Below are 16,989 nucleotides of genomic sequence, written 5' to 3'. Positions count from 1 at the left end.
GTGAAATTTGAGCCAATCAGCATGTTTCATGCCCAATAGGCAGATTAGGCACTTTGCCCTACAGACATGTTGGCCACTTTCCCATGCCCTATGGACATGTTGGAAATGTGCCAGCCACAGAACTTTTAATTATGTACATTTGCACATGATTAAAGCTTTGAATTTTTATGCCATCTCTTACATCTCTAATTCCTTTCTGTGTGACCTCTTGCCTTAATGGGCCATCACTGTTCTGCGAAAGTGCTGATAGCAACAGAACTCTTAATGGTCACAACTGAACATATTCAACATGCAGATGGCCAGCATTTTTATTTTTATTATAATTATAACATTTCCTTATTCTTTGGTGGTTGTTTCAATGGAAATTTGTTTTGCAAGATCTTGTCTGCCAAAAAACACCCACCTTTTTAATCAGTGCATAATTAGAACATCGCAAGAACACAATCGTTTGCCGTAGGTGGTATTTTCCCCCAGAACGAGGTTGGCAAGGTATATTTTCCCACACTTGTAGATTGTAGTCAATTGTAGATAAAATTTTCTGATGGTATCGAGTTTGTTAAATGATATTGTTAAGTGCATAATAATAACTTTAGAACTTAATCTCACATGGATGCATTATTCAGAAGTGTGAGAATATCAACAAGTGTGCTTTGATGACTATATTTCAGATATTCAGATAAATTTTCACTTTGCAGCAATTGCAAATATTTAAGTTTAAATTGCTTTCCCCATTAAAAATAACAGCAATAAGAACTCTCATTCTCATGTTGGTGGATCCGTAGTGGTAGTATTGAGTCTCATAAACAAGGAAAATCCTCAGTCTGATTTCTTCAGTCTGCTAAATTAGCTGATTTTAATGAGTGAATGGTGTGTTTGTGCAATTGGTGTTAAGTACCTTTGAACTTGCGACGGGCTCCTGATCAATACCCAGTTACCTCTCCTGGAAATTGTTTGTTTGTGGACTTGGGATGAGGGACAGAATCAGACTAGTTTGTGGTTCTCCCCTAAAGGTTGACTATTATGCCTTGGCTTGTACATAAAACCACTTGGAAAAGTGCTATTGGATATTCAGGATCCATGGATCTTCAGGAGAGGAGGAGAGATAGAAAGGCCACTGTACATGAGCAAGGGGTCAAACAAATTAGTAATGCTTCACTGTAAGAATGGTACCAACACATTGTTCACACTTTTTTGTCCATTTTCCCTATTGGCCAATGACTAGCCATCAGTCTGTCTGAATTTGGTATGGTCTGCTGATACAGCAAGTGATTAGGAAGGCAAGTGGAATTTTATCATTTATTGCAAGGGGAATGGAATATAAAAGTAGGGATGTTTTGCAACGATTGTATAGGATATTGGTGAGACCACATCTGGAATACTGTGTACAGTTTTGGTCTCCTTATTTGAGAAAGGATATAAATGCGTTAGAAGCAGTGCAGAGAAGGTTCACTCTACTGATTCCTGGGATGAAGGGGTTATCTTATGAGGAAAGGTTGGGCAGGTTGGGTCTGTATCCATTGGAGTTGAGAAGAATGAGAGGTGATCTTATTGAAACATATAAGATCCTGATGGGACTTGACAGGGTGCTGAAAGGATGTTTCCCCTTGTGGGAGAGACTAGAACTAGGGGACACAGTTTAAAAATAAGGGGTTGCCCATTTAAGATGGAGAAGAGGAGAATTTTTTTCTCTCAGAGAGTTGTGAGTCTTTGGAACTCTCTGTCCCAGAGAGCTGTGGAGGCAGGGTCATTGAATATTTTAAAGGCAGAGGTAGGTAAATTCTTGACTAACAAGGGAGTCAAAGAGTATTGGGGCTGTGCGGGAAAGTGGAGTTGAGGCCACAATCAGATCAACCATGATCTTGTTAAATGGTGGAGCAGGCACAAAGGGGCCGAATGGCCTACTCCTGCTCCTAATTCGTATGTTCGTATGTAATTCCTTGGCCACCCAGGGATGTGTGGGTATATTTTCTACTCCTTGAGTTCCCTGGCACTTATTTTTGGATGGGTATTTGCCTAAGTCCTCTGGAAATCCAGTGTGGTCATCACCTAAGTTCTCTGGCACTATGATGGTTTGGGTAAAGACTACTTTACTGAGATTCCCCAGTGACATAATAGATAGGTATGTCCGTAAAAGAGCAATGGGGATATATTTCCTGTTGTTTCGGTCGTCTGTTTTTCAGTCTTTAGATTCCATTGATTTGGTGTGGGGAGGAATTTGAGTTTTCATCCTAGTTCTCTCAATCTAGGAAATTGCATTTGATTGGAACCATGTTTCATCGACAAAATGTGTAGTAAATAGGAACTCTAAGCTACCTTGTAATGTCTTGAGATTCTCGATAACCTTCCTGAACCGACAGCACCAAAGAACAGATTAACTGGTCATTCCTCTCATTGCTGTTTAAGGGATGTTGCCAGTGTAGAACAGTTGCCACAGTTACGTACACCTTACTTTTCTGACACCTGCGATGTGCAAGGTACGCCATGGTCTCAGAATATCTACCCTTTACTGTACTTCAACAATAATTCATTGGGTCACCTCGAGTCCTTTTGACAACATAATAAGACTCCATATTAATTTTAAGTTAATTAAGTTTTAATTTTTACAAACAAGTCAGTTCTATATTTAGGCTTCAATTGAATAGTAGAGAAAAAGGAAAACACTGCCAATACTCCCCTTACATGAAAAAGAAAGAAATCCAACTGTTTTTGCCTTCTGGTTAAATTACATCATCAAGGATTAAAAATTTTGAAAACCCTCAGTTTTTTACACAGGTGTCAACTGCAGGGCGTTCTGGCAGATTGTGGATTGGATTAATCCTGGTGCATTACCTAATGGGGAGTGTCCCGTTGCAGCATGCAATGCTACTGGAAGCAAGCCAGAGCACAAGGTGAATCAGATTCCTCTTTAACCATTTCAGTCTCCCTCGTGTTTTCTTTCACTATCAATTGAGAATCATTTGGCTTCCATTTAAAACTTTCCCTCTGTGGCACAACTGAAAGCAGCAATTGAATCACTAACAGTTTCTTCTGATGGTTCAGCAGATACATGCACTACCCATTGAGGCATAAAGAAATTCCCAGATGCAAATCCTGGTCTGCACTGTGTTAGCGAAATGAAGGTGAGGTGATTGGGGAAGTTACTATTGACTTCGGCATTGCCATAGCCAGGATTCCTGCTGCCTGATAATCTTAGCGTTAGTGGATATTTGGGCTTGGCTGTGAGTTCACCCAGCTGAGTACCTGCTGACATTCAATTTTTTGGGATTGCACAGTACCGAAGAGAAACTGGTGCTGTGGAACCATACCTCAGCAACAGTCGGTACCTTTGGTGGAGCAGGGCAGAAAGTTGGCTATTAACATGGAGGTATAGGAGGAATACTGACACCTGTAGAAACATGCACTATCACGAGTTCACCTCGAGAGATGGTGAGAAAAGAATAATGATCAATTGTTTAAAGGTAGGTCACATGACTAGAGAAAAAAAATAAGCTTTACTCCATTTGTACTCCTGTCACTTGGATGGTGGTGACTGGAGGTTAAAAGGAAAGATGAGACATTTGAGTGTGATTAATCTGACCCCTCCCACATCATTTATTTCCTAATATCTACAACAGCAGAGGCCTTGGAAGAGGTCATGTGAAGTGAAAGGTAAATGGTCAGATGACTTAAAATGGGGGGAGAAATAAGTCTTAAAAATGCTCAGCAAAATATTATATACCGCTACTTAAATGTTAAGTATCAAAGGACAAGAATAAAAGCCCCAAATCTCTCTCCCTAGGGAATTTTGTGGATGTATTAGTCAACTCCACATCAAATGCACTTTATCCAAGCATTCAGTCCCAATGCAGCAAACCACATCCCATAAGCTCTCCGTGCATAGAATTTCTGATTAAAGCATAAAATGTTCTTCAATCCTGCGCTTACATTACACAAACATTTAAAAGCAAAATCTACCCATTGTTGAGACTGAACTCTGCACCACATCACTCCCATATAAAGTCTGCTTTTGTTCAGCTGTTTCAGTTTTTGCTTCAAATGAATCGTTGATTGAAAGAGCTGTGCTGTAAAGATTTGTAAATTGTTTCTGTCTGCAGCTTATAGAAATCCCAATCCAAAGGAAATTTCTTTGGCAAATAATTCATATGTTTTATGGGGATTCTTATACAGGAAGAAAAATGATGATGGAACTGGAGTAGTATAGTGCCTTCCTACACTGGCCTTTTGTTTCTAGGGTTTGGGCTTAAATCCACCACAGACTAATTGGGATGAAACCGGCTTCTGTGTGCTGGCTACAAGATTTTTTTATGAAGGCACTTTAAGGCAGGGTTAACCTAGCTTTTTGTGGACAGATAACACAAAACAGCTCTTAAATCAGTATTAATTAGCAATCTGACTCAGAGAGGTTACCAGTTTGGGGCAAGACACATTGCCGGGCAGAGCAGAGGGAGCTTGGCCATGTAGAGTTTAGGCCAGAGGTGTTTCTGTCACCACTGGACCTGTTTTTGGCTTCTTTAGCAGCACTGGATGCCTGCACCATCTGTCAGAATTGCAGGATGTGGATTTGCAGTTAGTTCCTGATGGCAGCCATGCCATTCATTGAAACCCTGAGCAGGGGGCAAGGACTTCCCCACAAGACAGGAGGGACAATTCTCCCAGGCTGGACACCTGTGAATGACTAGCTTTAGAACAGACCAGGCATTGAACAAGGGGGAACCTGTTGCTCAGTTTTAGAAATTGGGATGGTGGTACTCCAGTTTGGACCCGATACAGCTCCTCCTTCAGCGATGGTAAGAACTTGCAATTCTACAGCATCTTTCACCACCTCAGGACGTCCCAAAGCGCTTCACAGTTAATTAAGGACGTTTGAAGTGTAGTCACTGTTGTAATGTGGGAAACGCAGCAGCCAATTTGCACATAGCAAACTCCCACAAACAGCAATGTGATAATGACCAGATCATCTATTTTTGTGATGTTGGTTGGCGTTAAATATTGGCCGGGACACCGGGGAGAACTCACCTGGTCTTTGAAAGATCTTTAATATCCACTTGAGAGGCCCTCAGTTGAATATCACATCTGAAAGATGACACCTCCAACACAATGGCTCACTCCCTCAGTCTTAGCCTAGATTTTGTGCTCAAGTCTCTGGAATGGGACTTGAACCACAACCCTCTGACTTCAAAGCAAGAGTGTTAGATATTGAGACATAGCTGGCACTATGAACAGAATTAGATGAATATTCTCCCATGTTGCTTACTTTATTTTGTAGTCTATCTGGCAACAAACGGGAAAAATAATTTGAACTTCGTCCGTGTATCTATCATTCACTGTAGTGCCACCAGCAGCACAACCCCTCTGCTTGTTGGATCAGTTTGTAGATATCTGCTACCGTTGTAATTGATGGAAGGGTAGCAGCCACTGAAGATGAGGCAGAAATATGTTTGCTTCAGTAGGGCAGAGAGGGAATCTCTTTGTATTACTGCCCTGTTGTATCATCAACATGTAATAGAACTGTGACTGCTACATTGCTATATTTTAAATAAAATTCTGCTTAAAATCTGAAGTCATGCCAATTCTCACAGGATTCAGTGTGAAAACCCCCATACCCGCTCATGGTGGGGCAGAGGAACAATGAGGTCCTTCACTCCAATGGGGAGTTCTACATCATCCTCATTTTAGCTGCATTCTCATCGTGTTACTAATGCATAGGTCAACAATAAGGTTGCTAAGATACCGCAGAAACCTCTTAATGGGAATGGTGGCCCCAGTGGCCTTGTTCCCTTTATCCAATTGGGGAGCTGTAGAATGTGCAAGAAATGAACTGGGGGCTCAGCAAATGTGCCCACTAACTACTCACTGGAGAGCCTAGTTTCAGCTAAAGTTCCTTTTACAATATTGCAATACTATTGATTCCCAATGTGTGAGTCTTGCACAGCTGATGGCACTTTAAGAATACAAAGTTAGCAGCATTCATTCGTTCAGCTGATGGCAGTGGCTTTCTTGATCTGCCTCTCCGGTTGTGCTGAGCTGCTTCACAGTGTCACCGTGCTCACACCACAGTGTAAAATTGTGCCATTGTGCATAAGTAGGTGATACACTCAGTGGGAAAGCAGAGACATGGATAGTAGTGACACAAGACAATGAAGCATCAAAAGTTAGTTTGGTACTGCTCTCCCAAATCCCCAGGGTAAGTATAAAAGCTCTTGAATGGAAATTTAAGCTGCAGAAATAAAACTACCCCACTCAAAGTATCCTTTCCATATTGTCACTTGTCACAACTAGCATAGCTCTCTGAAACAGTTTTTTAAAAAAGTGGTTTAGTAATACAGCCCCTTGGTCCCAATGCTGAGGAATACTTCCTGTTCATTTACAGGGCAGATCACTGGCATGTTCATTGGTGTTTTGGCCCATTTTCTGCCAGTCTCCTATATGAAGGAGTTGACTGCTTCGTTGGAGTATGGCTGCACAAGCACAGGGGCACCCTCCAGTATTCTGCCTGAGTAATCAATCAAGTGTAAGTTCAGTCAGTCAGTCAGTGTTGACAGGTTATTAAGGGGGACTAACCCTAATCACATCCTCACTCAACATTCACATATGTACACTTTCCAACAGGTGATCATGGGCAGGAACACAGCTGATTTTCCACTTCTCCAATAAATCCCAGTGGGAATTCACCCAGAGAGCAGTGAGAATGTGGAACTTGCTACTGTAAGTAGTAGGTGAGACGAAAGCACAGATGCATTTAAGGAGAAATTAGATAAGCACATGAGGAAGGAATAAGAGGGGTGGGAGGATGCACATGCATAGCATAAACTATGACATGGGCCAGATTGGTTAAATGACCTGATTCTGAGGAGTAGATTCTATGTAATTGAGGCCAATTGTAGTGCCCATACTACCACCTGGCTCAGATGAGCTGACTAAAATACAAGCTGTGTAAGCCACTGGGACACATCTCCATGTTATATGCTTAGATGTTCTCTTTTCCCAGTTTTCTTGCCTCCTCTCTTAAAGGCAGTGACTATTGCTTGGTTTTGGTTCCAGAGAGGCCAGATGTCTTAACAGTGAGTTTTGTCAGGCTATTTGATCCTGGAGGGCATCACTGCTGAGCCTGATCATGTCGAACTCTCTATGGGGTTATGTGATAGACATAGAATGAAATAATTTCATTTATTTGGCTCCTTTAACAACCTCAAGATGTCGCAAAGCATTTTACAATAAAAAGAGTACTTTCTGAAATGGAGTCATTGTTGCAATGTAAGAAATGCAGCAACTAATTTGTGCACAGCAAGCTCCCACAAACAGCAATGTGATAATGACCAAATCATCTGGTTTAGTGATGTTGGTTGAGGGATAAATATTAGCCAACTCCCCCAGTCTTCTTCAAAATGGTATCATGGGATTTTTTACATTCACATGAGAGGATAGATGGGGCCTCCATTTAATGCCTCAGCCAAATGACAGCACCTCCAAAACTTCCACAGTGTCATCCAAGATTTTGTGCTCAAATCTCTAGAGAAGGGCTTGAATCCACAATTTTCTGACTCAGAAACAAGAGTGCTAGCCACTGAACCACAGCTGACAACTACAATCAGAAATGGGAATGCTGATGGATTTTATTCACTCCACACAAGGATTTAAACATTTTTATAAACATGGTAAACTTCATGAAGTGTGGATTATGGAATAGACAATGGATACGAAATGAGTAATAACTATAAGACAGCGTATGCAATGGGTGTTGTAGCCCAGATGTATTTATAAAGTAAAATGTGCTCGAAAAGAAATAACTTGTGTTTTCATACTGCCTTTCACAACCTTAGGACATCTGAAAAGTGATTAACAGATAATTAAGTTCATTTGAAGTATACTTCAAATGCTTTAGTGCAGGGAAAGAGCAGCCAATTTTACACACAGCAGGATCCCACAAACAGCAATGAGTAAAATGACCAGATGATCAGTTTTAGTGATATTGATTGACAAATGTTGGCCATAGGATGGAGGACTGGACAGCAAAGTGTTGTAGAGGGTAACCTACAGATTGGAGTGAATTCTGTATAAAATAAAACACAGGCTGCAGTGTTGCAAATGTAGGATTAAGTTTGCCACAACTAATTCACCTGATTTGAGCTGAAGTGCTCTCTTCACTCCTGAATATTAAAGAACACTGTAGTATTAATGAGCTCTGACTAATGTGAAAAGGAAATGTAAGTAATTGGCTTATGCCAATTTTATTGGTGAGTTATTTTAATTTCATTTAGTGGTGCAATATCCTCTATTTTCTACCATTTCTTGGTTGAATATTCAGAGAAAAAATTTAGCCTCAATTTGCTACCCTTCACAAAGCACTGACTAATGACTTGATGTGATTTCATCGGCACTTAGTACTCTCCAGTACGTCATTCAATTGGCCATTTATGTATGTCGTGACAGTTAGTGATAGCAGGCTTGCTGACTGCGGAGTGCATCACAGCTGAGTCTCAAGTGTCTACTCAGTCCACATAGCAAGGAGGAACCTGGTTAATGAGTGTCTCAGGCTATTTGCCCACTGGGTTCAGCACAGTTGAACTCTTCTATTTTGGACCCATGTCCACACAGGCACACTTAGCAGTAGAGGTCACCAGGAGCAGGAACCAAGCCAATACCACATCACCAGCTGAAACTGGGTCGACTCAAACCCTGGGAACAGAATCTACACCCTTCCAAATCTGAAGCTTGAAAGTTTTTAAATGTTCAGTTTTATTTTTCCCTCCAGCCCTCTCGTGAAGACTCCCTCATTAGGGTACAGTTCCAAAAGTACCGGGTGCTCTCTCGCACTTTGCCCAAGTCACCATTGTTAACGTGTGACCTTTGACGACGACTGGCTATTCGACTGTGGAGACTGTCACAGCCCAGCCCAAGTCAGGGTTCACGTAGGAAGTGCAGTAATCAGGAATGGAAGCCCGGACAATCTTCCCTTCCCTAACTCTACTGCTATCCTGGTTCAGGATCAACTATTGAGTTTAGGCTGAAAATCAGCGTTGGGAGCATCCTGGTCTGTATTGCTCAGAAAGCAGGGGCTCTGAACCATCAGGACAACTAGTAAAGCACTTCTCTGAGAATATTACTTGGTTAATTCCTCCAGCATCTTAAAAAGTGAAAAGCAGCCCATTCTATTCACGTTCCTCCCCGCTGCTTTTTCTGTATGATGACCTTTTCCCTGTTTAGCACTTCTCTCTACAGTGCTATGTAATTTTTCTGTTCCTTATGTTTAACAAGGTCTGATGTGGTTTTGCTTTTCTGTCCCCCATCCTCCCCTCGCCCTGTGTTACATGACCCCAGTGTTTGAGACAGAGTGCTGCAGCGCCATGTTGCTACAAAAACCTTTCTTCTGATTTATCTCCTCGTTCTGTTCCCAGGCTCCGCAGGGAAATACCTCCGCAGCGGCGTCCTTCGCTCTTAAAGGAGCCTGCTTCTCACTTTTAAAGGAGCACTCTCCTCTCTTTTAAAAGATGCAAAACAAAAAAGCCAAAGAAGGCTCTTCCAATTTCCTCGCGATTTTTAAATGAGAGACGCATCACAACTAATTCATATTTAACCGCAGTCATGGGATAAAACGCAGCAAGTTGAATCCTTACATAAAACAAGCAAGTTCCTCCAGCTACAGCAGCACATTTCAGTATCAAAGACATTTACTTTTGAATCAAACTTGTGTCTGATCCACCCTTGAGCATTTCTCCGTCTCCTGTCCGTATTATTTTAAGACAGAGTAGATCCAAATATTTGGAATATCAAAAAAAATAAAATCTTATATGGCTACATTTTTTAAAGCTCCCAAATAACTAAACCAAACTTTTAGAAAGTAAATCAAACAAGAGTAAACGTTTCCTTCAATCTCTTCAAGTAGTCCAGGTATTTTTTTTTCATGGCTTAAAAGATATGAAACTTGCCGGGAGGGTTTCTCTGAGGTTCTGAGTCTCACCATTAGTGACCTGGGTGAGACTTGTTACCATTCGGGACAGGAATCCGCCCACCCCCTCCCTCCCTTGCGCGGATGGATACAGCCCTGTGTGCGCCTCAAGGCAGCCTGCACTGCTGAAGTTTTCAAAAAGTTTGTTCTGAAGTTTGGAGACGCGGGCTCGGGGGGGAATCGAACCGAGGATTCTGCTGACACTTGTCCACCAACCCCCCCGGCCGCCCCCCGTTTATTTTATTTTGTTTTTTTTCCCCACCCTGGTCTACCCCGCGATAATTCGGACTTTCTGGGCTCCACGTTTGAATGGATGTATAAATTAATCGAGGAAAACTCCGCACCTTTAAACGGCGAGCAATGAGGGATTTAAAACTCTGGAATTTACTTTGGGGACTCTGGCTGGCGGCTGAATGTGGAGGTACGGGCTTGACTTAAGGAAAAGCGCAAGGAGGCTGTGTTACACCGAGTGGCGGAATGGTCTGCTGTGAATAGGGGCAATCAGGATTTTTGTAAAGGATCAGAAAGCGTGGTTTTCTTTAAAAAGTTAATTCCGAACAATCGTGGGATTTTTTTTGTTGTTGTTGTTGCAAATCAGTGCTTTTCGGTGCCAGAAGCACTGCAAACTTGGCGATCCAACTGTTCTTCAACATTATAAGTAACTTTTTTTTTGTCTGAACAAATGAAACAAACTTCTGTTATAAGCTCTGAGAGGTTAATTTTGTTGTCGGTTGGTTTTGTTTAGTGCAGATACACACATTTTAAAATGCACATATTTATAGGTTGTTGGTGAATTAAGCTGGGCATTTTAGAATAAAAAGATCACAAATGCTGTGGAAAGGCTTGTACTGAAGACGATTGATGTAAATTTCACAGTGGCTACCTCTAAACGTGCAGCCTCTCAGTGTTACAGTTGGCCATTTGTTGTATAGTTTTATAGATGTTTTGATCCTTTTAACCACACAACATGTAGATTCCCTGCAGTAATTCTGAACTGGCAAAGCCAGTTTGATGTGCCGAATGAGCGTTTTTTTAAAAGAACTTTACATTGAAGTTCATTTCTGTTCTTAAATAATGAATCCCGTTGTCTGGAAATTTGCAAACAGATGGGCGAAGAAGTTTGTGTTCGCAACAAATATGTGAACATGTTAAATTCACCGCGGTATTGTTAAAGAAATTATGAAACAGAACCCAAAGAGATGCTGAGATTTCAGCAGCTGTTTGTCATATGATGTTAACACGACCGCAGGAACATTAGGCTGAGGAATAATCGTATTTGTTGCCCAGAACTGTTTGATCCCAGTTCAGAAGTTTTTTTTTTAAACACGTCCTTCAGCCTTGTGTGAGCAGAGAGTTGTAAGGGAAATCTGGACCGGAGAGGGTTCCGCCTTCTCTCTCTTTCTCTACCCCCCCACCCCCTCTCATTTTTGTCTATTCAATGGTGGGTTTTAATATGAAACTGTTCTTTTGTCTGAAATGGAAAAGGAAATGAGAGAGAGTTTCCGAGGGGGACTATGTCCCTGGACAGCTGTGGGGAACTGCTTGTGATCCAGGGGCTGATACACCCAACAATCCTTCATATCTCGGTATCTTTGGGAACCAGAGTTGAACACACACATACAACCCATGAATGATGGAATGGATAAAAGCCTCCTAGTCTTTGTATGGGACAGTGGAGGGGGGTGGGGGGAGAGGTAGTCCACGAGGTCTGAAAACCAGTGGTGTAGCACTTACAAAGCAGAATGGGATCAGCATCTAGTTTTGTTTTACATTAAACTCGACCTTGCCAGATCATCATCTGTCACCGAGCATTATTCAGAGCACACTGACTCTCTCCATTGTTTGGCATTCCCCCTGAGGCAGGGGCTGAGCAGACAATTCTGTCTTGCAAAATATATATATATTGTTTTTGCATCTCAGTGACCTGAATCACTCTCAGTCAAAGGCAGTGTGGTGGGTTTTTTTTTTAACCAGTTGCTGAGAGAGTGACTTTATGGGCTATGGGTGTTCAAATGCAGTCTTTTTTTGTTCAAGTTGGTCCTTCAACGAGGAACCTGACTTTTGAACTTGGTGCTCAAGTCCTCTCTGAAACTGTGGCCCGAACAGCACCGCCCCCCTCCACATTAACATGACGCTTTGTGTCTGCAGTTTGTGAAGCCATTGACAGACCTCGTGTCTCATAGCTCTTTGGACACTCGATGCACTGAATGCTGGAGCTCTTGAGAAATTACACTTCACATTCCTCCATACATCAGTTAGGAATAAAAGAACTTGGGGAAAGGGGGTGGGGAGATCAATGGTATGCTATTCTCCCTACCTCTGTAACCCTCTCCAGCCCGACAACCCACCAAAATCTCTGCGCTCCTTCATTTCTGGCCCCTGATTTCCTTCACTCCACCATTGGCGACCGTGCCTTCAGCTGCCTAGGCCCTAAATTTTGGAATTCGTGCCTATAAACTCTCCAACTCTCCTTTCGGAAGCTCCTTAAAACCTACCTCTTTGACCAAGCTTTTGGTCACCTTTCCTAATATCTCCTTATGTTGCTCGGTGTCCAATTGTTTGATAACACTCCGGTAAAGCACCATGGGACATTTTACTACATTAAAGGTGCTACATAAATGCAAGCTGTTGTTACCAAAAACAATCACTTAAAATATACCAATGTTGGGTGCCCCTGCCAATTCTGTGTCAGCATCTTAACTGACATCTTCTCTAACCTCTCTGAACCTGCAAGTGGAGTGATAGATTCATTTGTGCTGTTGATTCCCTGCCTCCCCATAGACAGATATGCTGATAGGATTAGATAATGTACAGTGGAAGGAGGCTTGTGGGGAGCATGAAGACCAGCTGAGCCAAATGGCCTGTATCTTCTATGTACTTTTTCCTCTGTGCCTACCATTAAGGGAGCAGTCCGTGATAAAGAGCTCACCGGGAAGGAAACAGTCGACAGGGCCTCCACTCCTGGCTACAGCCGGCCTCTGCAGTAAACAGGCTGTGCCACCACATCTCACCCTATCTGAGATCTATGCTGTTTAACATTCAGATGTATCTATTGCATTTGACCGGACTTCTAACAGGAGAAGGAAGGGGCCATATAACCCCTTGAGCCTGTTCTGCCATTCAGTTAGTTCATGGCTGATCTGCATTTAACTGCATTCACCTGCTTTGGTTTCATATCCGTTATTACTCTTACCAAACAAAATCTATCAATTTCAGTTTTGAAATTCTCGATTGGCCCCCAGCCTTAACAGATTTTTAGAGAAAAATGTTTCAGATTTCCACTACCCATTGTGTGAAGAAGTGTTTCTTGACATCACCCCTGAATGATCTAGGTTAAGGTTCTGCCCCCTTGTTCTAGACTCCCCTCACCTAAGGCAATAGTTTCCATCTACTCCATCAAATCCTTTAACCGTCCTAAACATCTCAATTAGATCACTCCTTAATCTTCGATACTCAAGTGTAGACAGGCTGAGTCTATGCAACCTACCTTCATAATTTAACCCTTTTAGTCCTAGTAGCAATCTGCTGAATCTGCACTGCATCCCCTCGAAGGGCAGTATATCCTTCCTGAGGTGGAGTGCCCAGAACTGAATGTAGTACTTCAGTTGTGGTCTAACCAGAGATTTATACAACTGCAGAATAACTTCCACCCCTATGTATTCTAGCTTCCTTGCAATAAAAGCTATCATTCTGTTGATCTTTTTAATAATTCTTTTGTATCTACCCTCTAGCTTTTAGTGATTTCTGTACATGCACCCCTAAATCTCTCTGGTCCTCCACAGTACCTAGTTTCTCACCATTTAGAAAATACTCCGATATATCTTTCTTAAGTCCAAAGTGGGTAACCTCATATTTTCCCACATTAAACTCAATTGTTATCCACTCACTTAATCTATCAATGTTGCTTTGCGATTTTCTGCTCTCATCTATACTGCTTACTGTGCTGCCTAACTTGGTGTCATTAGCAAACTAGGATTTATGGCTCTCTCTTCCTTCATCTAAGCCATTGATAAATAAAGTGGAAAAGCTGAGGCCCCAGTACAGATCCTTCAGGGCACCACTAGTTGCATCGTGCCAATTGGCGTACATACCCGTTCTCCCTACTCTCTGTCTCCTAGCTTCTAATCAGTTGCCTACCCATGTCAGTTCAGTTTTGTGCACTTTTAATTTTGCTGACTTTCCAACATTTACCTCACATGTAATATTAACAATAACAATTATACCAGTTAGGGGCAGTTTTTGGATCCAGTGAATTTTGCCAATCAGATCATTTCCAATCAATTAGAAATTTTAGCTGTTTATAATCTTAAAATTGGAAGACATCTGTAGCAGAACTCTGTTGTGCACTCTCTCTCTTCCCTATTTGCATTCACTGAGGAACCTGCTTATCTTATTAACAGCTCACGTGGAATGACACAGAAGTGTGAAGTGATGCATTTTGGTCAGAAGAATGAGGGCAGGCAATATAATAAATAGTACAATTTCAAAAGGGATGCAGGAACAGAGATGTGGAGGTGTATGTACACAAGTCTTTGAAAGTGGCAGGACAAGTTGAGAAGGCTGTTTAAAAGGATTCGGGATCCTTGGCTTTATAAACAGAGGCATAAATTGCAAAAGTAAGGAAGTCATGCTAAACCTTTATTGTGTCCATTATGTTTGTTGAGTATTGTGTCCAATTCTGGGCACTACACTTTAGGAATGTGTCAAGGCCTTGGAGAGGGTATAGAGGAGATTTACTAGAATAGTACAGGGATGAGGGAATTCAGTTGTGTGGGAAGACTAGAGCAGCTGAGGTTGCTGGTCCAGGTTTGTGTGCCCAGGCAATGAAAATTGGTTGACAGTGAAGGTGGCATCAGAGCGTAACCCTGATTTGACCTCAGCTCATGTCCACACGGACTCACTTCCAGCAGCAGTCACTGGATGGCGATCGAGAATAGTCATGATTTTCTCCTCCTTCCCAACTGCAGGAACACTAAGAATATCCCCACCATCCAGCTCATTAGTGTTTATTGTTTCCCTATGTCTAGTTATTTCATCGCCCTCAAGCCCGTTTTTCTGTCACTACCAAGCCAAACAATATTCTGACTTGGAAGAGATGGGCAGTTGACCCACTGCCAGGTCTTTGCTCTGTGACTGATGATTGGGAGCCTTGTGACACCATCCAGGGCATTGTTCTCGACTGTTCTCCCCATCTGGCTGATATAATTAACAGTTCCGTACCACCACCTCCTACCACTCCAGGGCCATTTGTTTTAGTTTACAGATGCCATGGCATGGGGACATTGAGCAACATTTTCAAGAGAGAAAAGCAGTAAACCAAACATTAAGATAGAATCTTGTACAAAATGTCACCCACTAATGGACCTGGGCTATTTCAAGTAGAATTTATAAATTTAAAAAAACATGAATGACATGGGGAAACATAATACTCCTTTCCCCAAAATGTTGCATTAAAACTGATTAAAATATGTTCTTAACATGAAGCTAATTATCCCAGAGGTGTGTGTATCTGGTAGATGTGCAGGTGTGTATGTGTATTCTTGAGTTTAGTGATGGACGTGCTGCTGCCTTTTTTTACAATTTATTCTCTGGTTGTGGGCACTGTTGGCGAGGCTGTCATTTATTGCCCTTCCCTCATTATCCATGAGAAGGTGGTGGTCAGCCGTCGTCTTTGTAGCCGTGTGATATAACTGAGCGATTTGTTAGGGCATTTCAGAGGTAATATAAGAATTGACTACATTGTTGTGAGACTGGAGTCATGTATAGGTCTGACCGGGTAAGGACAGCAGGTTTCCTTCCCTAAGGGTATTAGTGAACCTGTGGTTTTCTACAATAATCCAACATGTTAGTTATTTATATTAGACTTTCAACTGAATTCAAATTCTCAATTTACCATGGTAAAATTTGAACTTGCATTTTCTGGATCACTCATCCAGTAACATAACTACGACACTACCGTACACTAGATGTAATGGTGAGTTTTCTGGTAGGTTTGCTGGTGTGTGTATCAGTAAGTTTATTGGTACAGTGCTGTGGGAAGAGTTTAAACTTATTTGGCAGACAGAGGGGAACCAGGGTGAAGCAACAGAGAGGAGAAACAAAGTGCATAAGGGGCTGAAAGAGGTAAACAGCATTAAAATAAAGTGTTGCCCAGAAATTGGAGCGATCAGACAGGAGAGCAATGCTAAGCAGACTAAGGCAGGTTTGATGTGCATGTGCGTAAATGCAAGGAACATGACAAATAACGGTGGTGAGCTGCAGGCATAAGTGGTTTCCATTTGATATAGTGGCAATTTTATTCAAAGTGCAGGAATGGAAACTTAGCATTACTCCCTGCAATGTATTCAGGGTTGGAAAAGGTAGGAGTGGTAGCAGTACTGATCACTGGTAGACGTTCGTACCCTGGAAAGAGGTGTGTGATGTACTTGAGGGTTCATAGAATCTCTTTGGTTAGAATTAAGAAGCAGAACACGAGCTATTATGTTGCTGGATGTATACCATACTACCAAATAAAGGGAAGGAGATGGAGGAGTAAATTTGCAAGCAAATTTCAGAAGGATTTGAAACAATACAGTAATAATAATAAAGGACTTCAAAATCCCAATATAGATTAGTTTAAAAAAATGTAGAGGGTATGGAGGGGGAGGAATTCCAGGTAGATATACTGATGTGTGTACCGCTGAGTTTACTGGTACCTGTGCAGGTATGTGTGAATAAAGTTATAGATTTAATACAGCACCGAAGGAGACCATTCAGCCCCTTGTGCCTGTGCCAGCTCTTTGAAAGAACTATTTAATTAGTCCCACTTCCCTACCCTTTCCCCATGAAATTTTTTCCTCTTCAAGTATTTATCCAATTCCCTTATGAAAATTACTATTGAATCGTCTTCCACTGCCCTTTCAAACGTTGCATTTCAGATCACAACAACTCCCTGCAATTTAAAGAAAAAACATTTCTTCATCTTGCCTCTGGTTCTTTTGCAATTAGCTTATATCCGTGTCCTCGGTTGCTGACCCTTCTTCCATTGTAAACACTTTCTCCCT

The 16,989-nt window shown here is 41.8% G+C and overlaps 1 protein-coding gene across 2 annotated transcripts in view; it reads left to right on the top strand.

Moving 5' to 3' along the window:
* The window catches only part of notch3 (notch receptor 3), a 360,298-nt gene that overhangs the window by 171,049 nt on the left and 172,260 nt on the right, over positions 1-16,989 (top strand). Inside the window, exon 1 of one of the 2 annotated variants that reach the window (XM_068021187.1) lies at positions 10,039-10,367. The exons of the other annotated variant lie outside the window; for it this stretch is intronic. Within the exon in view, the coding sequence (XP_067877288.1) occupies positions 10,307-10,367 (61 nt within the window). The 5' untranslated portion in view covers positions 10,039-10,306. Of the gene's footprint in view, positions 1-10,038; positions 10,368-16,989 lie in introns of those variants that run through there. 2 annotated transcript variants of the gene reach the window in all.

The sequence above is a fragment of the Heterodontus francisci genome, chromosome 43, assembly GCF_036365525.1.
Source record: "Heterodontus francisci isolate sHetFra1 chromosome 43, sHetFra1.hap1, whole genome shotgun sequence".
Lineage (NCBI taxonomy): Eukaryota > Metazoa > Chordata > Chondrichthyes > Heterodontiformes > Heterodontidae > Heterodontus > Heterodontus francisci.
This window is presented reverse-complemented; position numbering and strand designations above follow the sequence as displayed.